At 38.5% G+C, this 23,608-nt stretch overlaps 1 protein-coding gene across 1 annotated transcript in view; it reads left to right on the forward strand.

Moving 5' to 3' along the window:
- Nucleotides 1–23,608, forward strand: part of AACS (acetoacetyl-CoA synthetase) — a 43,372-nt gene that overhangs the window by 8,984 nt on the left and 10,780 nt on the right. Inside the window, exons 4-10 of the mRNA XM_054219976.1 lie at nt 2,083–2,196; nt 10,661–10,758; nt 14,505–14,619; nt 15,178–15,259; nt 15,950–16,097; nt 20,264–20,344; nt 21,480–21,604. Of these exons, the coding sequence (XP_054075951.1) occupies nt 2,083–2,196; nt 10,661–10,758; nt 14,505–14,619; nt 15,178–15,259; nt 15,950–16,097; nt 20,264–20,344; nt 21,480–21,604 (763 nt within the window). The remainder of the gene's footprint in view (nt 1–2,082; nt 2,197–10,660; nt 10,759–14,504; nt 14,620–15,177; nt 15,260–15,949; nt 16,098–20,263; nt 20,345–21,479; nt 21,605–23,608) is intronic.

The following is a 23,608-nucleotide window of genomic DNA, read 5'->3' on the forward strand; positions in this document are numbered from 1 at the left end:
GACACATGGAGATCAGTTTTTTGAATTACATGTGTGTATTACTGTTGTTCTGATGGCTGTTTAAAAACAATGTGAGACAGTAGAATCGTCTTCTGTAAGCTTACTGCTGAAGGAGAAATACTTACCAGTTGCATTTTACTTCTTAGAGGTATTGAAAGAAACCTCTCTGATCATATATATATAAAATCAACTACCAGTTCAGAGAGAATGAGAAAATCTGTGACCCAGTTTTGGTGTAGTAAAAATTGATCTCGTGAAGTCTGATAGAAATGAGGCTTGTAACAGAACACTGGCTTCAAAGTGATGAACTCATCACTTTCAAATTTTGAGATCATTAGAAAAGCTTCTTATGTATTATTTAGTGGAGGAAGAAAAAAATCAATGTAGTTAAAGTACATCTTGTGCAACAACTGAAAGCCAAGCACTGATTAGTAAGTCAACTCTAGATGTAGGTAGAATTGATGTGATTGATTTGTTAATGTTAAAAGCTAAACATGCAACTTGAGAAAAAGTGGAGTTAAATACTTTCAGTTCGAATTATTGAAGGAATTATTATTGACTTCATGAATTATTTAGTTTGACATGTGATTACATTGTCCCTGTAGATCTTGTTAGGAAGTCATGGGGTGTACTGGAGACTCACTGATTTGTGTTGCATAATAACAGGTGATGATACCAACAGGAGCAAAATTATTTTCCAGTTGAATGCTGTATCAGTCCTGGAGTGAATACACTTCTCTGCAGTGAACAGACTTCCACCTGCATTTCTCTTCATGACCTTCTGCTGTATTTAATCTTCTTAAGATCTCTTAAGTCAGAGTATTTTTTTAACCCCTCACTGCCAGGTCAGAGTGGTGTTCAGGGAACCTGTGGTTAGATTAATGAGTTCACTAGGGATGATTCTGTGGGAGTAATGTGGGTGTAATAGAGCATAGGAATATTCACTTGTCACTGGCTCCCACTATGAATCTTTTATTTGTGACTCCCTTCTCCTGGGGGCTTAATCATGGAGCAAGATCAGAGTCCTGTTTACTGTTGTTCTATGGGAACACAGAATCTGTTAGCAGTCCCTGCTCAGCTGATGAACTATATGCTACATTTTCTGTGTCATTTTCCATCACAGCCTGCCCTTTTGCTCCATGTAGGTCTAAATTTACTGGGGTAGAAGTCTTAAGAAGGCAAAAGAGTATAAATACTGTTCCCTGCTGAAGAAAATCAAACTGCTGGTAGCTGTTCTGCAAGGACCTGCTGTACCAGGCCATGCAGTACATTTTTGTTGTGACATGCTTGGCATAGGTGTTTTCATACGAAGTGCTGGATATTGGAACCAGGACAGGCCAAATGGTTTGCAGGAGTCATGTTGAGGAAGTACAGGAAGGGACATTTAAGATGACAAACTTTGCCTTTCATAACATTTAGATTTGTTCATTTTGTTTCACGAGTGATTTATTAACAGCTTATGTAACATCTGACATTCGGTACAAAAATGAAAACACCCTGCAGATCTTTTCAGAGATGAATGGAGTCCAGTTTAGTTTGTTTGCTTTGTGGTATGTTAGCAAATGCAGATGTTTAAAAAGCATACTGAACTCGGACCTTAGTTAACTCTATGTGCATGATTTTCTAGTCAACAGTGACTTGCTGTAATAAAACTTAAAGTTGGCACCTTGCTTCTGCTTCCTAGACCTAGTGAGAAAACTGAGCAAAAAGGGAAAATGAGGTAGTTCTTTCCATGTAAGAAAGTAGCCTTGGTGAATTATCTATTTATCATGAATGCTCTTTGAGAACACACCTTTCTCTAGTGAATAGTCTGCATTTTTGCAGATGTGTGTTCCCATCTTTAAAAATGTGCTGGTGCCTGCTGAATGAATACTACTGATTAATACTTCATTCACATTAAAAAGTAAATCTTAGTATAGCATAAGAGGAACTTGAAAAGCAAAAAGCATAATCATTAGTGGAAACTTTTCTCCTAAAATTGCTTCATATTCTTCTTTCTTCCAGAATTAGTTGTTTGTACTAGACTCTACTTATGTTGCAGTGCATAATTTCTCACTAGTTGTTTTAATCTTCTTTCCTCAGAGGAAGGCAAAGAAGAAATCTTGAAAGTTACTTTTGAAGAACTGAGACAAGCTGTAGCTTTGTATGCTGCAGCCATGAGGAAGATGGGAGTTAAAGTAGGAGACAGAGTTGTGGGTGAGTAACTTCTTTTAAAGGACAAGAGGTGAAACTTTCTTGAAATATCCAAGTGAGTAGTCAAGGTTATAGAAACATGAATATGAAATACTATTTCACAGAAACATTCTAAAGAAAAGGCTCTTCTGTTGCTATATTTACATTTGTATGAAATAGACTTCTAGAGGGAAGGAGCCTGGATTAGCCTGCAAGCTCTCCAGCACTGGAGGGGGAAGGAAAATACCTCATTCATAGCTTCACTAAGGTCTGCTTCATAAGTGATGGAGACTTTGCATCTAGCTGAGCCTTGACTCACAAGGCCTGGCAGATTCACATTGGAGCAGTCTTGGAAATTAAGGTCCCAGGCTGGTTGTTCTGGTGCCAGCTGGCAAGTACTGACCCTACAGCTCCAGGTAATGTGGTGCTCTGTGAATTGCAGTTCTTGGGGAACGGACTTGTACTACCATCTGCCACCAGTGCTTTTGGGAGTAATGTCTTCCAGAATGGTGGTAGTGAGCAGTAACTGTTGAAGTCATACCGATGCAGAACTTAGTGGTTAGAACCCTGTGATCCTGTCATAACTCACAAAAATTTCTAGAGTAGTATTTCCTGTCATAAGACTGTCATGTGGATTTTTCTATATAAACAGGTTTTTTTCTTGTGAAAAGCTTTTACAGTATACAGTCCAGGCATAGAAAGAAGTTGCTGGCCTTGGTCCATTTATTTCTAAATTGCTGGTTTTGGTCTTCCAGCTGAGCTGCTTCTGTACTTATGTGCTCTGTAACGTACACTCTTCAGCTTGGTCATTGTGGTGCAAGTCAAAACTGCAATATCCTTGAAGCTCCTTGACTCCTTCCTGGTGGTTCTACTGATGTGTGTATCCATCTTACTACTGGAATGACATGTTCTCTGAGCAATACTTGGCCATTATCCTAAGTATGTGTAAATTCTTATGATGCAAACCCAAAGTGATGAAACTATTTGGCTTGTTTTTGCATGTTACAAACCAGAACTTGAATCCATGCCTTCAGAGACAGAAGGGTATGCATTACTATTTTTATTAAACCCACAAATATGATCTGGGTTGTAAAATATACTCAAGAGTTCATATTTCATGCATAGGGTATGAGTATTCTATAGAACTGGTAACTGAACATTTAATTGACACAGGTGGTGGCTTGTTTTTTGCATAGAATTAGAGCTAAATCCTTAATTGGGTATGAACCATCCAGCAAAGTCAGGAAGGTTTGTCTGAATAAAGGTTAAAAAGTTAAGATGTTCTAATCTTGCCTCCATTTTCAGTCCTAACACTGTCACACTGATACCTGACAACTTGTTAAGCAGCGACAGCCTTTGCCTGAAACCAAACTAATGAACAGGAAAACTTACAGTCTACAAAGTCTGAGTATTTAGAACTTCGTGTAATGTTTCTTATTACCTGTCTTCTGTGCACATCAAATGGTAAAAGTGGGTTGTGTGTATTTTAAAAAGTTGCTCCAAAGATATTGACAAAACAATGTCTAATTATGCATATAACTGAACACTTGGACATCATGAAACCAATCGAAGTCAGGTTTTTGACCCCTTTTAATGCTTTCTGTAAACGTTGTTTGTCATTGTGAAACACACTGAATGCACTCTTTTGACTTTTGCAATGGAATTTCTCCTGATGTGTACAAAACAAATTGAAATGCTCTGTTTTGTAGACTGCTTGTGAGGATTTCGTACACTATTCTTTATTGCTTTATAAGCAAGTAAAAAAGTTGTAACAGGGCTCAAATCGGTTCTTCCATGTGTATTGCTGGTTATGCTAAACTGAAGGATTAGATGTCATGTGTAAGTGGCAAAAGGGCTGTTCTGTACCAGTTTCAGATCCCAAAATATGATGCAATGTGGTGTGGGAAAGTGATGGACAACACAGAAGAGTAATTACTGGATATGTTTTCCTAATTTGTGTGAATGAAAACAGTGTGTGTAAACACACTACACTGAGGGAGGACTGTAGCTGTAAACTTGTGAGTAGCAACAGCTGTAGCTTTGGTGTGTTCCTGTGAGTACCTCTTTGCTGCTGCCCTAATTCTCAGGTTAAAGTCCATTTTTCAGACTTTGCATATTGGTGCCTGATGCTAAATGTGAGGGTTTTAATCTCTGAGAAGAAAATACTGCTCACTAGGGTAATGATGTAATGCTGATGCTTAAGTATGACCAGGTGCAGTCATGTTTAATGGGAACACTCATTCTGAATTAAAAGTAAAGAATTTTATCTACAGGAGATTGTTTAGTCTTTTATGGTGCAAATTAAAGTCCTGTTTGCAACCTGATAACGCTGCTTAACTCCTCTGATCAAAACAACTTAGAAATACGATCTTTGGGAAAAGAACACAAAATATGATGCTGGTTTGTGCTTGTCTCATGAGCAGTTCTTACTAAGGTATACTATGCAGGGGAAATGTGCCCTGTAGCTGGGGAAAAGGTGCTATTGAAATCTAGTTGTAGTCAGTGGTGCTAATAATGCTATTATAAATTTTAGTAATGGTCCCTCTTAATTAATGACAGTATTTTGCTTAGTACAATTGGAGGCTGGCTGACTCCTGAACCTTGTTTGTTTTAGAGCTGGCTCACCTCTTTTTTTAAATAAAAAAACATAGTTGATAATTTAAAACAAATAAGATTGTATAAATAAAATAGTATGCTTTAAATACTACCTGTCTTTATTTATACAGGTGTTTTATATGCTTGCAGAAGGTAGCAATTCCAAGTTTCTCTTGAAGATTCATCCTTAATGTCAGGGCTTCCTTCCACAGAAAGGGTAGGGTTTTAACTGTGCACTTTGCCCTGTTCTTGGGAGAGAAAAAAAATGTGTGTTGACTCCAGTGGGAAGCCTGGAAGGATTTTTATGATTTCTAAGAGGAGGCACAAATTGCAGTCTCTGGCTATCTGGTGGTGTTAGTGTTATTTAAAAAAAATAAATGGCAAAACAAATGAAAAAGGAAACAAAGTGATTGAAAATACAATGAAAAAAACTGTCTCTGAAGTTAAGCTCCCATCATTTGAGTAAGCTGCAGCTCTCTTTTCCCTTGGCCTCTTTGTGCATTTTCTGAGCAAAAGTTTCCTGTCTGGCAGTTCCGAAGCAGATAGTTTCTGCCCAGCTGCTGTAGGTATGGAGTATCTGTGCTGGGGCCCTTGGCCATTTCAATTGCTTAAACATGTATTTACGAGCAGTTATAGCTTATTTGTGGAATCAGGCTTGCATTGTGCTTGGAGTCCTTACAAAGCCCTTTACTTTTTATAGCAGAAAAGATTAATGAATCTAGGCAATGTCTTTGTTTCCTTAAAAATCATGGTATGTTTTTTGGGCTCAGAGCTTTTTAAATTATCCAGAGTCTTCATGTGCTTTTTTCTTATAGGAAATTTCTCACATACTTTTTTTTCCTCTCTGCCCTGGTGGTGAGGCTCTTTGCCTTGTATTCTTCAGTCAGATGAACCTGTATCAGTTCTCATCAGTTGAGCTGTTGAACATTTCCCCCTCCTTCCCTTCCCTTGTGCCCCCCAGCCCTAGACTCCTTGCTCTGACAGATTGCTTTGCCTTGTATCTAAGCAGCCCATATCTAAGGAGAACTTCCCTGTGAAAGACATCAATGGGATTTTTAACAGCAATCCAGCTATTTAGAGAGAGAGATATATATTTAAATTGTGTCTCAACTTCTTTCATATGTTTCTCTCCTATGCCAGAGGATATTGGCAGCTCTTGGAAGAGCTGAAATGTGGCATCACAGTCAGAGGTTGAGGCTGCAGGCTGTTCTCCAAATCCCAAATTGAAATGGGGGAGAGATGTTAAGTGTTGGGTGGGAAAGTTTGAGTCATACACCCACTTGTGGTACCAAAGATCAGGCTCTCCAAAGCTTGCCAAAAATATACTGGGACCTGATTTGTTCCAAAATTTATAGCACATGGTAGAAGGGAAGGTGCTGCTTCATGTGGTTTATTGCAGTAATACAGGGCATGGTTTTACTGCTTCTGAAAAATCAGCTTTTAAATAGAAGGGAGATTTTCATTAATTTTATCATAGTTGGCTAGCACTTAGTCAGCCTGCCAAGTTCTGATGCCCTTTGTCTTTTTCTCTTGAAATCACTTAAAATCTTGAGCTGTTAGAACTATACACAAGGCTATTAACATTGTTTTCTTGTGAATTTCCTCTTCATGCTTTACTGCTTCTAAGACAAGACTACTTTAACTTTTCATTATACTTAACATATCCCCTACTTTGTTCAATACAATTTATGGTTGCGTCATGACAGTAATAGTATGTTAAAGTTTGGAGGTGGGTGAGTGTGGGTGGACAAGCAGCAATGTCAGCACTTTTTCAGCTTGATTTCATCCTAGTGTTCCCTTTCCATCACTAAGGAGATAGCACTTAATAGTAAACATAATTGAAGCAGATATGCAGTGAAACATATATCTTCTAAAGATATCTTGCAATACCGTCAATGATGCTTGAACAGTTGGAAAAAATAGGTAGGATACTTAATGCAAGCTACACAAATCCACATATGAAGTACTTGTGGTCTCCCACTGGCCACCTGCTTGGCAAATAACAATGACAGCAGTGGGAATAAAATAAAACAGGGAGTATCTGTGTTTTTCATCTCTGGATAGGTTGCTTCTATTATATCCCTATAGCCAGCTTTGTTCTACTGCAAGTCAGCAGTTAAAAACAAACTGATCTTCCCCATGTGTTCGCACAAAAAAATCCTCAACAAAACATCAATGAATTGCATTGTTTAAAGCTGGTATTTTATCTATAGTAACTGTATTAACCCTAGTTGCTTACGTGGGTTTTAAAGCTAGCTTTGTAAGAAGATTACCATGTTACTAATAGTCTCAGGCCACAGTAACATTAGGCAGGATGACCACTTCAGAGTCCTACAGGAGTATGAAATGATATATTAACATCAAAAAGAGAAATTGTCCAGCTTTGAGTTGTCTTTTCTGTTTGGGAGCTGGTGTAGATCAATAGTGTAAGCCAGTGAGAGGATATTTCAGTTGCAGCTCCCTACTTTCCTTCCTCTTGATGCATTCTTTCAAGGCTTGAACTAAATATTTTGTGCAGGGTCCAAGTTTGTGGGGTATCTTTTTTTATTCAGGTGGGTACGAATGTTTTGATGCCTCTGTTTCCAAGTACACATTTATTCTACTTTATGAAGCCATTAGATGCAGGGAATGTGTTCTCAGCACTCTTGAAAAATGAGGCTTTAGGCAGAGTTTCTAGCATGATTATACCAGAAATCTTTGGACTATAGTTTTCACCTATTCTGTTGATAAAGTACTGTAGTGTAAACGAGCAAATCTAAATTTAATCTCAGTGTATGCTAGATTAAGTAAATAGCAGCTGACAGCAAATGCTGTCTTGAGCAGATCAGGCTCTGTAAGTGCCTCTTAAAAAAAAAAAAATAATAATCCATACAATGTTTTTAAGATGTCACTTGTCCTGCTTAGAGATTTATCACAGGTTTTATGTCAAAGTGAAGTTTTTATTTCTTTGTCCTTATGGAGATTTTATACATAGATATGAGTCAGGAGGAGTGCTGCTAGGACCCTTGGCATGTCATACTCTGAATTCCTAGTTGCTGGGTTCCCAGCTCCTGTGTTTTGAGCCCACTGTTCAGTTGCTTTCTAGCTAACCCAAAGAGGGTATTAAGATCCTTCTCTTTCTAGTAACAGAAGGTAGTTTCCACCTTCCTTACCAGCTTCACAAAAGGGGTAAGTTAAGATAGAGAAGTACCTTCTGTAGGCTATACCCATTTTGACAAATGCTGGTTTTGATCCTTAGCTGAAATATTGCATCAAGGAACATGGAGACTTTAGTTAAATATGTGAACAAACATATGGTGGGTATTTAAAGCAGCTCTACTATTATTCTTCTGTGGTACAGGGCTTCTGTACATAGGTCGCTGTTCTGTGACCCTTGATGTGAATCCAGCTAAAAAAGTTGGATTTTTCATCCTCTTTGTCAGCAGCACTTTTGCTCACTGAGTTTTAGACACTTATGACCTCTGTCAGCCTACTGAATGCTTCGAGGAATCAGCTGGTATCTCAAGGGGCACAGTCAAATGCAGGGGGTTTTACATACATGGCAGTTGCTGTAATTGGTTTGCAGAATCTCTGATGTGAGAAAAAGGATTTTTATTTCTGAGAATCCATTTTTTTATCTGAAAGACTGTCAGAAGAAGTAGTTTTTATCATCTAGAGTTGGGAGCTGTTAAGAAGCAACATGAGTTCTTCCATTGCTATGTTCGGAGGATCTCTTTCCAGAACAGAACCATATTTTTATTTAATATACCTGGTATTGGGGATTATGACAAATACATGAAAATCCCAGTGAGCAGGCTGCCTGCCTGCATTGGTTGGGTAAAGATACAGAAATGCTGAGTAAGTTGCCTTGCATGTTTCATACCTTTTGTCAGTTTTGGCTGATATCCTCAAACATCACCTCAAAGCCAACTGACAAATGCAAGTAATGATTTAATTGCCTGGCTCACAATAATAAGCAGACACTTGTGTTCTTGCCTTGAGGGCTTTTGGTAGGAGTGGTGAAAAGGAGAATTTATAATAGAGCTGATGCTTGTAAGCTGTGGCAAGGTAATAACCACTTCAAAGCACAAAGAGACATCTTTCAGTTTTCATGGCACTCTGGTCCCTGATAATCCCATTCAAGAAATGCTCAGTGGGAATATTTGGCATCAATTAAAAAAAACTGCTTCCATCACACAAAATGATATTTTAGCCTGTTCTGGTTCATATATTTCAAATTATTGTTCAGGGAGGAAGACTTCTCTTAAAGGAAAAATGATGACAATTTTAGGATACTGTACTTTCTATTATAAACTTTGACCCTAAGGGAAAAATAGCAAAATAACCAATGCCTTTATGGGTTTGAGGTTTTGTTGTGCTCCGTGTACTTAACTTCACTGAACAAAACACCACAAACTGTAGGCAGTTCTAGGGAGTAACTTATATCTTAACATGGTATTAGGTTTTTATTCACAGTTGTGGTTTTTTTAGAGATTGTTGGGCTTAAATCATAATGCTGTTCTCAAAGTTGATACTTCCAAAAGCACAGTGGTTTACAGATTAAGTAAAGTCATCAGTTTAAGGAACTGATTTCGCTAGTTATTGAACTGTGAAGAAAAAGCTCAGTTTAAATTAAGACTTACTTTGTCAACTTTGTAAAAAGTAGACTTTAAAAGGATAGATTTTCTTCAAGATGTGTAGACAAACTGGTGAAAATCAAGCTTGGTACCCTCCTACTTGATAAAGTTAAGGTAACAGAAAATGATACTAAGATCTGTGATCTTAGTTCCTGGCCTGAAAACTACATCCATAAAAATCTTTCTTTGAAAAGTGCCTGGCACTATTAAGTCTGTGTCTGGTAGATACTTGGGGAGCACCTGCAACTTGTCCTGCACTCCAAGATCTGTCAGTGCTCACCACTATTGTTAAACGGGTTGGAAGGCATTTCTAATGCTATTTAAGTTTGCTTTCAAACACTGAATTGTAATTAGATGTCCAAGTACTGCAGTTAGGCCTGTCATGTGCCTTTTTTAAAGTACTTGGCCAACTTTTTGGTTGCTTAAGAAGGACGATCTGAAACTCCAGATCATCGATGTACTCTAGTGGAGTTTGTGAATTTCCATTGCATGTTTTTATTTGTGTGCTGCATTCTGATCAGTTGAGAGTTGGTCTTGGCCACCCAGCACCTTTTGGAGAGTTGCTCAAATCAAGCCCACTGAAAAGCTAAATTTCTTGACATTAATTTCTTCTGTATGCCTTGATAAATTGAATTAAATCTTGAAATGTTGCTGCAAGCTAATGAGATAAACCTGAAGAGCTGTATTTGTGTGGGAGTGTTGCAGGGCTTGTCCCACTGTATTAGTCCCTTATCGGCTGAGACACTGGTTTTGCTTGTTTGTGTTTAAGATTATGGCAGTGTCTAGTAGACAATGTTTAGTTTTGTGATGCTGAATCTCTGCTTTTGAACTGAGTATTTATAATCTTTCCTTGCAGGTACTTGTTCCTTCTCTAATGGCTGTTTCTACAGACCTGCTCTATTACCTTGCATGGTGCTGTTTTAGTCTCTATGTACCCTATTCAATCCACAAATTTACTCACAGTTCTTTTCAGCTTGCTGCCCTCTTATCCTGAGTGTCTCATTAAGCAGAAATATTTGTGAACTGGGAATAACCTTGTAGATATAAGAACTGATACAACTATTTTTATAAACTGAATTATTTCAAATTCCATGTGCAACTGATTTGACTTTGAAGGATGACATTGTGCTTGTGTAGAAAACTTTAAAGGATGCTTCAGTCAAGGATTTTTCAGGTTGTTATCTGTTTAAACTTTTTATCATCCACATTATATTTACTGTAAGACTTGATATTTTTTTATTTTTCTTCCACCTCTAACCATTCAAATTCTGCTATAGGTTACTTACCAAACAGCATTCATGCGGTGGAAGCAATGCTGGCTGCTGCAAGTATTGGTGCTATCTGGAGTTCAACATCACCAGACTTTGGCATTAACGTGAGTAGCCTTGTTGCATGTTCCAGAAAAGCTATCATTTGTTTCAGACAAATGTGAAGGGTGATAAATTTAAAGTGGTGGATAGATTCTGTTCACTTTAGTCTTACTGCCACCTCCTGGCACAATCAAGTACACCAGATGGTGGGTTCTTCTAGCTACCACAAACTGAAGGTAAGCCCATGCTTTCAGTTGTCAGTTCATCAGTATAGCAATTTAAGTATCATTAGCCAGCTCCCTGTTGGGATATTTTCAGGTGGAATCCGTAGTCTTGATGAGCTTTTATTATATTAAATGTGCAAATGAGCAGCAGTGCAACAGAATTGTCTGGGGCTTGGCCTTTTCTTCCCATATCTTTCCGTGTGTTGTTTAGCCACACTCTAGTTTCTTTGCCTAAGAAGTCCTTTCCTCTGCCACCTCCATGGGTAAACTGAGCAACACCCCAGTTGGTTTTTTGCAGAAGGCTTTGTTTGCCAGCAAGGTCAGGAATTTCAGGCTAGTATCACTAACCTGTTTAACTCCTTTTTAATGTAGGAATAAATGCTGTGTGTAAAATATGGTAAAAACTATTGTGATATCCAAAGAGATGTTACAATGTGCCCTGGAAGCCTTGGGAATATATTCTGCTTTCTTTGGGAAACCTTTAGCATGTGTCATAAGTAGCAACAGATACAAATGACTTCTAAAATGGAGTGTTGAGCCTTTCTTTCTCAAAGTGAGCATGAAAGCATTTGGAGAATGTACTGTTTGTGCATTGCAGAACACAGAAAATACCAAAGATTTAGGTAGTATACACCCTCAATCTCAGTATTTAATCCCAGTAGCTGGTTAAATGTAGGGAACTGTCATCTCAGGATTAGCGCTAGAGGGCAGCAGCATTCCACTTTTTTATACTTGGTGTATCATTAGGAAAAAATGATTAAAAAAATCATTACAGTGTGTAATGATCAATCTGTTCTACAAATATTTTCTGCTTGCTCAGAAAATGACAGTATGGAGTATTTTCTTTGCAATGTGATTTGATCTCTCATCTGGGGGAAGATTGTTCATTTTGCTTGCGTTACGGAGTACTGGTGTGTTTTCTGTCCATGCTGATGTGCTGTTATTTTCAGTGCCCAGCTTTGTTTAGTTTTTGTGATAGTTTTTTATAATGAAATTTAGCCTTGGAGCAGCAGTGCCCTCGATATCATTTGTTCTCCTTTAGCTTGGCAACATGTGTTGGCATGAATTCAAACCCTAAAATCTTGAGGGAGGTCAGCAGAGGTCCCCAGGGATGTTGGCTTCCACCCTAAGGAAAAGATATTCCTCCTTTTGTGCAGTTGCGTTAGTCCTGTTAACATAAATGAAGATTTTCTTTGTTTGTGTTTTGGGAAATAGTGGAGTGTTTTCAACACTTCAAATCCAATTGTGTATATATGTTTTGTGAAGCTTAGAAATGTCACTTCTCAGAACGGCCTACACACTGCGGGCTCTGAATGCCATACATCCAAAGACTTCACAAGCGTTCAGGAAGTCTGCTGTCAGAGAACCAGTGAGCTCCCTCCCACGCAGAATGCCACTCTTGGCAGCTTTTGCTTAATTTCTCTAGTCCCTGTTATCCATTTACTTAATAGGAAAGTGGTTCTTTGCAGCCTGGGCATAAGAAATTGTTGGATGTGTAAATTTAAAAAGAGGCTTTGCTCTGAAAACTGTGTGAGAAGCCTTTGGGGAGCTCTAGCAAAGTCAGCGTGGCTCCATTCATGGGGTCCTGCACAATTTTTAGTACAGGATTTGAGGCTCATCAAATGGAACAGGCCAATCTCTTATACCTGAGCTTTTTATGAAAGCAATTCCTTGCTGTGCCATCTGGTTGGATTAAAGTTCCAGTGTAGCAATTACATGTTCCATCTGTTTGTATTCCCTTTGTATCACACCAGGCTGCCCTGTGGGATTTGATCCTGCCAGTGCTAATGAATCCAACTGGGTGTGTTAGCAGGATTAGTAAAACCCTGAGAATTGTAGTCATCTCTGTTTCTGACTCACACTTCTGATCAGATTTGATTCTTCTGTTCGGGTGCCCTTAGTTCCCTCATTGGTCTTAATTTTTAAACATCAGGCAGCGTGGATATGGGGTATGTATGCTCTGTGCTCAGCGTGAATGTGTATACATACACACGCTGTGTGTAATTTGGCTGCTTGGTCTGTTCTTTGAAAATGGTACAAAGAAATAGGTATGATAACACAACCTAAGACTAGGAAATTTTATTTCATGCTGCCTTAGAGTACCTTAAACATCCACTTCTGAGTTTGTTAGCTAATGCATTAGGGGCTTCTTGAAAACCTCTTCTGCTGCTGAAACGGATTCTAGTGATCTTTGGGTCATAGGAGAGAAAGCTGTTAAGTGACATATTCAGCAGAGACAGCTGCATGTTTATATTTAGTCATATCCCTGTACCTTACCTGTGGTGCTCAGTGAACTTTCCTAAAAAAAATAACATAGAGAAGCTGTCAGGACAGGACCTCTGTATTTTTGCCATTGGTTTTCTTGTAGCCCTGACCTGCGGAGCTTGGAAAGGAGGAATTTAATAAAGATTAGTTGATTGTGATGTTTTTGCATCAGTCTTTTGATGTGGTAATAACTTGTCTCTTGTTGCAAAGTAGAGAACAAAGCAGAAGACAGAAGAATAAAGAATGCTGGGTAGAATAAGCACATGACTGAAGCCTGACTTTTTGCAACAAGATTTAGGAGATTTTTCTTGAACAGCTAGCTGACAATTTTGTAGTATTGAGTAATCTTCTTCTTAATGTTTCAAGTAATGTGGCTAGAGAGGGATGAACATTACTGTGTGCTGAGAGCTTTTGCTAAAAGGATTTGCTTCTGGCTGTTGAATACAAAAAGATCCATTTTTTGGTAAACTGCTGCATGTGTGTACCTGAGGAAAAAAAAAAACAGAAGAAATGCCAGAAGGGTTTTTCTTTCAAGTGTGATAATAGCCGTGGTAAATTCCTGAAAACAGTGTAAGCTGGAGAACACCTCAAAACTTAGCATTTGAATGTGTCCTGCCCCAGAGGCTCTAAAAGAGCTGTGGTAGCCTTTTGTCAGTGGTAATATGTGTGTTTTTAAATATCTAGTTGTTCCAATAAAAATCAGTGGTACAGTTCCCTTTGTTAATTGTAGCAGAACAAAGCTGTGACTTCATGTGAAGTGCCACCTTGCCATATGATAAATGCATCTTCCAGAACACCAGTGTTTTCCAGTTTTGCCCCCATGCAGACTACCAGACCACTGGTACATTGTCAAAGCAGCACTGGGGGGAGTTTACAGGGGCATATAGAGCACTTGCCGGCAGATGCAGACAGGAGTCGTGTGGCCCTTCAGGTAAATGGAGTGCCTGACGCCTGCTCACATCAGTTACGTGCTTATCCTCTTTAGATGAGTTCGTAAGTCTGATTATCAAGGTGAATTTTTAACTGCTCGGACAGCTTTGTGAACTTGATCCCTCAGTGAACGATGTTCTGTGATCTGTGGTGATCTTCTCTTTGTTATTGGGTTGATATATTTGGGGGTCATGAAATAGGTTGTTACAAACCCATCGTGCTTTGAAGATCTTGAGTGAGTGAAAGACAAGCAGGCAGCCTTTTAACAATTTTCCTGCTAATTCCTGTCCTTATTCCTTGCTTGAATTGAGACTTGCCTTTAGCATTCAGTTGGTTTTCCTACTGTAGCAATTAATTTCATTTTTTTAACTTGCCTTTCTCTTTGTCCCTAGGGTGTGCTGGACAGATTTTCCCAAATTCAGCCTAAGCTCATCTTCTCTGTTGAAGCTGTTATATACAATGGCAAAGAACATAACCACTTGGAAAAGCTGCTTAGTGTGGTAAAAGGTATTTCACTGCATGCCATCTAGTTGTATTTATGCTGTAGTTCTGTGAGCACTTAAAGCCTGCACTGCCACTAAAAGTGACACTTCTGACTGCTTGTCACTGTCCTTCCTCCTTTACAGTACTTCTGTGGCCACTTAGAATTGCAGAACTGATTTGAGTAAAAACTAACCAGTCTTTTATGTAATTTTAACAGTCTTTTTTTAGCTTAGCTTAAATATATCCTCATGAATTAGTTGGCAGTATAAGTGGGGGAAAAGGGACTGATGATATTAGGTTTTTTAAGCCCAAGTGAAGTGCTGCTGAAGACAAATTAAGGGGTATTACAGCACTAAAGCTTGCAGATTTACACATGTATTTTTAAAAAGCCGGCAATATTGAGGAAATTGTATCTTAGGTAACAATTTAGTCTTCTTGGGGTTCTTAACATTTAACACTATATCCAATACTTGGTGCCTCAGAATTATTTCTCTTAGTGCTTTACACTGTATGATTCAATCAGACAGAAGAGACCTTGGGTTTATGTAACAATGTAAGAAATATTTTTCTTCTTTCTTCTAGGGCTTCCAGATATAAAAAAAGTGGTGGTGATTCCATATGTCTCATCAAAAGAAACCATAGATATTTCTAAGATCCCAAACAGGTAATGGGAGCTTCTGAGCTGTATCTGTCGTAACTAGGGATGAGATGGATACTGATAACTATTGAAACTGCCTGATCTCTTAAACTTGCAAAAGCTAGGATTTAGCCAAATTTCCTAATGTGAGTCCAACTTCATACTGAAAACAGAAGTAGAAGCAAAACGTCTGCAGCAACATACAAAAACCACTGTTGATATTAATGGTTCTCAAATGAAGGCAAAATTCAATGGTATATAGCAGGGAGAAGAAAGTGGCTTCCAGAAATGAACAATTAACAATTTAAGTGACATTTTAAGAGAAAATTTGTTTTGCTTATTTACTGGTCTGGATTGTGGATGTTAAATACCATTTGGAAATGGTTGAGTTCCAGGCTTTGTGTTGAGGGTCAGATTGTTCCAGTCTGCTTTGAGCTCTTAAGGTTGGCAGCTCATCATAGGTGTGGATTTTTCATCTTGATTTTTGTTGTTACATCTCAATATTATACTAATGCTTTATTTAAAACCGAAAAAGGAGACGAACCAACTAGCAATTCAAACAGAGTAAAAGACTAGGAATAAAAATTATGTATATATAGTTTGAGTATATAGTTTATTGTAAAAGAACTATTAGTTATAGAGGTAATCTTATATATGGGCTGGGGTAATGCTTTCAAAAAAAAAAGTGAAATATTCTTTTATTCTCCTCTTATGCAGTGTCTTTTTAGAAGACTTCCTTGCTACTGGGAAAGGAGACCAGGCCCCCCAGCTGGAGTTTGAGCAGCTGCCTTTCAGTCATCCTCTCTTTATCATGTATTCGTCAGGCACAACAGGGGCACCAAAATGCATGGTTCATTCGGCAGGGGTATGTCTTCCCTCCTGGAGCTGCACTATCTATATTTAACTACCCGGGTTACATTTTTCCTTTAACAGTATCATATGATAAAGTACTTTAAGGAAGAACTGATTGCTCACAGTTTTGCAGTAACTTGCAATTAAACTTTCTTTTTGTAAGTGACTGTTTGAAAGCAAATATGGATTAATAAGAATATAAAATAATTTGGTTGGGAGACTGGTTTGGAGACCTCTTGAGGATTTCAGCTGTTTCCTGGGAACTGGGTGTCTGTCACAAAAGCACTAGTAGAACTGGCCCAACTGGTTCTTATAGAAGAAAGGCCAAAGCACTTGAATTGGGTGCTTGGAACTGATTTTTGGCCACTGTCAAGTTGAGGCTCATAGGGAGCTTGCAGTTATTATCTAGAATTTTTTTTACCTTAAACTTTACTCCCTACATTTATCAATTCAGAGCACGTCATCCTCATTGATCCCTTTTTAAGGAAGGAAGCCAGACGGTTAGCATCTCTTCGGGTGTAGGTTTTGCTTTGTTTGGAAGTTTTGCTTTAGGCAATGTCTTGTTGTGACTAAAGATATATACAATGTTACTGCTAAAATCATTTCTGCTCACATGCTTTCCACTTACTATTCATGTTCTAAAAGTTGTTCTAAGCAGCTTATTAAAGGTCAGGAAGAGACTCCAGCAGCCACAGTGTTTAACTCTGCTGTTAGTATAGTCCTTAATAAAAGGCAGGGCTTTTTCACCTTAAGGCAGGCAGGACATGTTGCCTAGTGCATTTGTACCAACTCGTATAAATTGAACTGCTCAACTATTAGCCAAACTCCGTTGTTTCTGCTATTTGCTCTGAAAGTCAGGATGAGCGTCTTGTGAGACTGGATGTAGAGTTGTCTAGGTAGCCTGAGGGCAGGATCACTCTGCTATGCCCATAGTGTGTACATTCTCTCCTCTCTGATGGCCAGGACTGGAGGATTTGCCCATAAGACAAACCCCATGCTGCCTGTAAACACTCTGCTTTGGGTGTTATCAATAGGAGATCATACCAGGCAGCATGTGACATAAAATGGTCTTTTTGGGACACAAATCTTATCTTTGTGAAGAAGAAAGAAGGAGGTGTATTTTGAAGTTTGACAGCTATTTTGAAGCTGTGCTGGCTTTAGACTGGTTGCAAAGATGGATTAGCAAAACCAGGACAGGCGTTTTGTTCAGCAATGTGTGATAAACAGTAGGGAGATGAAAAACACAGTTGTAGATCATGCAGCAGGACTCTTTGCAAAGTTCTTTCTTTTCCCATGTTATCTGTATGGCTGCTTAGCTTGCCCTTAATCTCATGCCTCTGCTCTCCATCAGGATCATCTCTTCAGTTCATACAGAGTTACCTTGGAGTTTAAGTACAGACCAAACTGGGGGAGAGAATGTGATGGTTTGTTGAATAGATATGTTATTTACAGGGATTCTGTGTTCCTGCTGCGCAGTTCTGTAGTTCCTGTGTTGCGGGGTGACTTTTTTTCCTAAGTTCTGGTGCCAACATGTCTGGCCTAAAATCAAATGGAGGCTTTCTTGGTGTGCATGCTTTGTGTGTCTCCGTTCGAATAGGGCTTACAATAAAACCCATGCAAAGAAATTCTTAGATGTCCTCTGCACACTTGATTGGGTTCCTCTGTTTTCTCTTGGCTTAATCTTGTTTCCACTGTAATTAATAGGATTTTCACTGATTTCAACAAAAGCAGAATTAGCCTGTGGTCTTTGTCTCACTTCTCCAGCCTCAGATTAACTGAAGTTTGGTTTTGATAGTTAAAAGTGCAAGAAGAGATGATATTTCAGTAAAGACGCTTCAATTATTTTATTTGCAGTGCAGTTCAATGCTGTTTTGTTATAGTACTGATCTTACAGATGCTAATAGGCATCTTATTTCAGATTCACAACTCTCTTTAATTCTGCAGTATGTTTCTGTTCTGTTTTCTCTGCACATATTCTCTTTTCTTGACACAGGGAAATAACAGATGTAAGTAATGAAAATGAAGTCAAGTCATAGTTGATGATTTTAAAAAGTAGTACCTCAGAGGGAGTAAGATTTTTCTGGTCTTGGAGGCAAAACTGTATCGTATTGAACAATTGGGTATGCCACAGAAAGACACTTGGAGGGTTATTGAAAAACATTAGCAAGCAATTGTTATTCTGAAGTCCTAAAAATGCTGGTTCTGCTTCTTACTCTATTCGTACAGGCACCTTTTCAGTTGTTCCATATTCCCATCTAAGGAGAGAATTTTTGGGGGGTAAAATTATAATCAGTTCATTTCTACCTATTGTAAAGATTCAGTAAGACCCGGGTTTAAGGAGCTGTGCTGCTACAGGGCTCTTGTGTTAACTGTAGGCAAATTGCTGCGAGGATTTTCCATGCTCAGACAGAGTGCTGTGTAGGGACTACTGCTGGTTTGAGACCAGAGCCAGCAGCCCTGAGGAGCTGCTCTCTCTCAGCTGTGTAACTGCTTAGTGCCTCTCCCTTGTGTGCCCATGGTGTGGCTCAGGAGCAGCAGTGCCTGCTGGGTTTTTGACACTCCAGATGCTCAGCACTTCATCAGCTGTATGTTAAGCCCAATGAAGACAAGCAGACCAGTAAGTTTTTAGCAGCTGCCAGACCTGTGTCATGAAATACTAAATCCTTAAGATTTGTTTTGGGGGTCACAGAAGTCCTATAAATAAACTTGAGAGGGCATCTTGGGCCATTAGCTCTTTAGAAGAGCTAGAGCTATGCCTTCTACCACAATACCTTTGTTTCCAGACTGAGAGTTACCAGTTTTTTGCAGGGCAATAGTTCATAGCCTCTACCCAAAGTCATTGCCAAAAGAACCCTCCCTTTTTTTTCCAAAACTGTGGAATAGCAACAACTAAACAGAGAAAAAAGAAAGCTAATGTTTATTTAAATTGAATTTGACTTCTAATTTCACTACTTTGGCTCTTTCAGATTGTTCTGCAGAGGCAATGTGCTTACTTCTATAAATGGAATAGTTATGTTAACACCTGCAATTCTTTTGGCAGCCTTAACAGTTAAGTTTGCCACAGTATTTCTAAATCCTGAGGCTTTTTTAAAAATTTAAATGTAGACAATGGTAGCTGTAGCTAGGTGGCAGCATTGTGACAGTTTAGTGTATCCAAATGTGAGCAGGTGAATTCAGACTTGCTTCTTTTGAGTTGCAAAGAGAAAATAAGATTTACTCCTTTATTTTTATTTAATGTTTTCTGCCTCCTCTCCCAAGGCGTGTGCCAGTTTTATGACTCTCCTTTTTCATTTAAAATGTTTATCTGTAATCTATTTTCTTTCAGCATAAATCTTGTTTCATGCTTATGAGGCTCTTAATAGTTCCACTATAACTCCTTGTATAAATGCAAAACCCATCTTTGTTTTAAAATCAACCATACTAATTTGTCACTGCAGTGAAGTGACTTAGTGAAGTAGTTTGTAGATTTATTTATTCTAACAAGTTATGCTTTAATGATCAGAAAAGTACTTCAATGGCATTTCCACCAAAAGAAAAAAGGAAGTAATATATTTAACTATGTTATTGTTTAATATTAATGCTTTGAGCAGTGAGATTTTTCACATTGCTAGTCACTTCAGTGTTTACAAGAGATGTGTGTAGTTAGGTCTTTTGTCTCCTAGATGTTACTAGATAAGATAGTTTGGATAATAGTGTTTATGTATAAACTGCAGCAGTTTTATAGCAGCCCTAGGCCCTTCGTTCTTCCCGGTTGCCTGGATATACTGAAAACGAAACTCTGTCAAAGGGCTTATTTTGGAAAGTCTGACTGGTAAAAGCATGCTGTTAAAATTATAGCCTGCATAGAGTACTCTGCAACTCTGATGGCTGGGCAGAGTTGGAAGTGAAGGAAGTTATTTATTCTGTGGATTACAAATGATGTGCAGTGGGAATTGCTGAGGTTTAATGAGGGAGGCTGAAAAGTTGTGTGAGAAAATGGAGAATGCAATTGCTGCTGCTGCAGATAGGCCCTGGGATTTACTTCAGCTGTGGTTAAAAGGAAATACTTGTCTGTAATCCTGGAGTACATCCTGCAAAGGATTGACAACATTAGGCTTTTTTGAAGTCTTAATGTGCTGTCAGAGTTTTCTTTTCGCTTATGTGAACTTACTTTTTTTCTTTCACTATGTCTTTTTTCAGGGTACACTAATACAGCATCTGAAAGAACACATTCTTCATGGCAACATGACCAGCAATGACATTATTATGTACTATACAACGGCAAGTGTGGCTTATAAAGGCATTTTTAAAAACTTCATTTTTCTTATAAAGATAGGAGGGCTTTTCCTACAAGTACATTATTGTGTATTTTTAATTCTTGTTCTGCAAGGGATTGAACTACTGAAATGAGTTTTAAAAAAACCAGGTGGAATAACAAAATGCAAGAGGGACCTTTCTGATGAAAGGTCAAAGCCATGTTAAATGTTTCTGATCTAATTAGTGAGGAAAATGGATTGATTTTTACGGCCTCTTAAGTTTATTGATCTAACTGCCTCATCAATATGACCTGCAAAACAGGCTCCACCTTCCTGCATCATGCAAGGATGGACCATATTGAAGATGAGAATTTCTGTTATGTCTCTTTGTTTTGGTGAGGAGGAAAGAATCTGTACAACTTTAAGTTTAGTAAAAGAAAGGGAATAAAACTGATCTATGTAGGAGTTCAGTTATGTGGTGGCTTTTTTCTAATGTTGTGGTATTCTATTTTTAGATAATAAAATCAGAAAACTATTCTAGTAAACTTCTATTACTCTAATGGTTTGAGAAGGCTAACGTTTTCCTTACGAGTTCCTTTGAACTTTAACACTACTAGTCAGTTTGTAATATCTCCATGGAGGAGTTGTTATAACTACTGTGTCCCAAGGGTGTCTGTCTCTTAACTCATGCTTTAAAGGTTTGTGTATAGGGAGGTATGGAATCCCTGTCTCATTGGGTATTTGTAAGGATAAGTTAGACGGATGTTCATTAGGAACATGTAACTGATTCAGTCTTGGGACAGGTGAGAGGATACAGTGCTCCAGCCTTATTTTCTGATTTCTAAATAATACAATTAGGTGCAATCAGTAGAGATGGGCATAAACTTAGGTGCTGGTTTAACAGTTTCTTAAAGCAGGAAAACTGCAGGCAAGGAGAGTGGAGAGGAAGATGGCACCTCTTGTATGAGGGCAGGGAGCGTGCTTTGGTCCAGATGATTCTTCCAAAATCTACACTTGTCCATCATTTTCTAGTTGCTTGTAGCTCCTTTACCATAATATGACAGCAAGAAACACTCCTGATCCTGTGATAGAGCTGCCAGGAAAGCAGGCAGCTAGCTGAAAGAGTTAGAAACTAATGTAGATACCTTCTTTTTTTCCAGACTGGCTGGATGATGTGGAATTGGTTAGTGACTGCACTTGCCACAGGAGCTTCAGTAGTCCTGTATGATGGATCTCCACTAATTCCATCACCAAATGTACTCTGGGACTTGACTGACAGACTGGGGTATGTAAGCAACGTTAAATGGAAGCATAATGGCCTTTGCTCGTGTTACAATGACTGCATTGCATTGGTCAGGAACCAGTATGTAGCATAGCATAGTTTATCTTTTGGCTTAGCCTTGAGTGGAACTACTTTTTAAAGTTTTGTACTAAAACAGTCTGAGAGAGCAGAAGAGATAAAGCTGATTGTTTCAAATTTGAGTCAAGTATTTGGATTCCAGGCAAACAAAGAATTTGGGTTCAATAGTCAGTTTTTCAAGAGCAGCCTTTTCAAAAGGCAGTAATTGGGAGCAATCTGAAGAGTAATTTCTCAGCACACTCAGAACTTAGAAAATAAGAATCCTTTATTTCAAGCAGCTCAACCTAAGACTCAATATGGCACTTTGACTTAAAGACATAAATTGACTGGAAAGGCTGAGCAGGGTTGCTTATATTTTCATATTTTGCTTTTTAATCTATAATGTCTAATTCTCTCTGTCAAGCTGTTTGTTAATTGTTTTACACAGTTCTTTGTCTCTAAAAATGCTTGCAGTGCCCTCTCTCGAAGCCTAGAGAAATGGCAGGTATTGAATAAACAGCTGTAAACTCCTGTGGTGGTATTTAGCTTTGTACACTGGTTAAACTTTGATTTTATTTTGTTGCAACTTTCCTATTTTGCTAACTGGATGTAAGGAGTAGATCTGAGTTATATTACTGGTAAAATTAGTGTAATTTTTAATTGATAATTAGAATTAATTTGTGGTGGAAAGTGGATGCCAAAAGATTCGCTTTCTGACTCTTGATAATGAATAATTTAAAGTTCACTCTGATGTGTAACATCTAAAGACCGAGTGTTTGTCTCTGGCTTTAGAATGGAAGGTTAATGCCTAGTCAGAATGCTTGCAGCAAAAAACCCCAAACCACAAAACAAAACCACAAGCTTAAGACACTCCACACCCCCCAAAAAAAGCCCCAGTAGAACAACAGGCAAAAAATTTAGAATTGACAAACAACACAGCTTATTTTTAAGCGTTATTTCTACATGCCAAAAGTAAGTGAAGATAACTGAAATGTGTCTGCATGTCTCACTTCTGTAATCTGGTGCTAAAAGTGGTGGCCATCTGTGTGGTACTTCATAACGCAGTCTGTTCCCAACTCACTCATATGTTACATATTAAAAAAAGGCTTCAACATGTTAAACCTACCTTACTTCTCTGAAGATGTACCATACCTTCCTTCAGATAGCATATTCTTATATACATCAAGATATCTTGTACTACATGACAAGAATTACTTAAGTGGACATCAGTTAAAGATTCTGCTCAAGTGAACTGTATTTAATCACCATCCATCAATTATATGGCATTTGGAAGGGAATAATGGGAGACTAAGCTCTACATGTGCTGTAGAGGAAGTGTCAAAGAGCTTAAAAATAAACAGAGAAGCATTATGTATTCGAACTTAAAATAAGTGATAATTTGAAGCGTGGAAGGAGAAACTACACAAGAATAAAAATAGTTCCCATGATTGTGGTACATAACTGGAGGAGCAGTATACTTCCGTGGGCTCTTGCCGTGCTGTTCCCATGCACCTGATAAATTGTTCTATGCACCTGCATTTGTGTGCAAATAGCCTGTCCCTGTCCCTACCCAAGAGGTGACAGCCTCTCAGTAACTGTCATCCACCGAAATGGCAAAGGAAGACATCCCCTTCAATAGCGTTGAAACAGGCCTCTCTCCATGTCTGAAACTATCTCAAGAGCTGTTCTGACTTCCATCTTGCCTCTGGAATAAAAGCAAAGAAAGCAGGATCTTATTGTAACTTCTACTGATGTGTATATATTGCCCATGTTCTGCGCACTCAGGCTGTATCCCGTACCCTTATCTGTCTCCAGATGTTTTCTTGAGTGAGTTTATTGCTGTAATCTAAAATGATTTAGCAGACGGCAGGGAAGAGCATTTCCTGAAAGTCAGCAGAAACATTAAACTAGCACTTCCATCGATAGAGTAGGGAGAGGGGTACAGCCTTC

Source organism: Rissa tridactyla, chromosome 13 (assembly GCF_028500815.1).
Source record: "Rissa tridactyla isolate bRisTri1 chromosome 13, bRisTri1.patW.cur.20221130, whole genome shotgun sequence".
Lineage (NCBI taxonomy): Eukaryota > Metazoa > Chordata > Aves > Charadriiformes > Laridae > Rissa > Rissa tridactyla.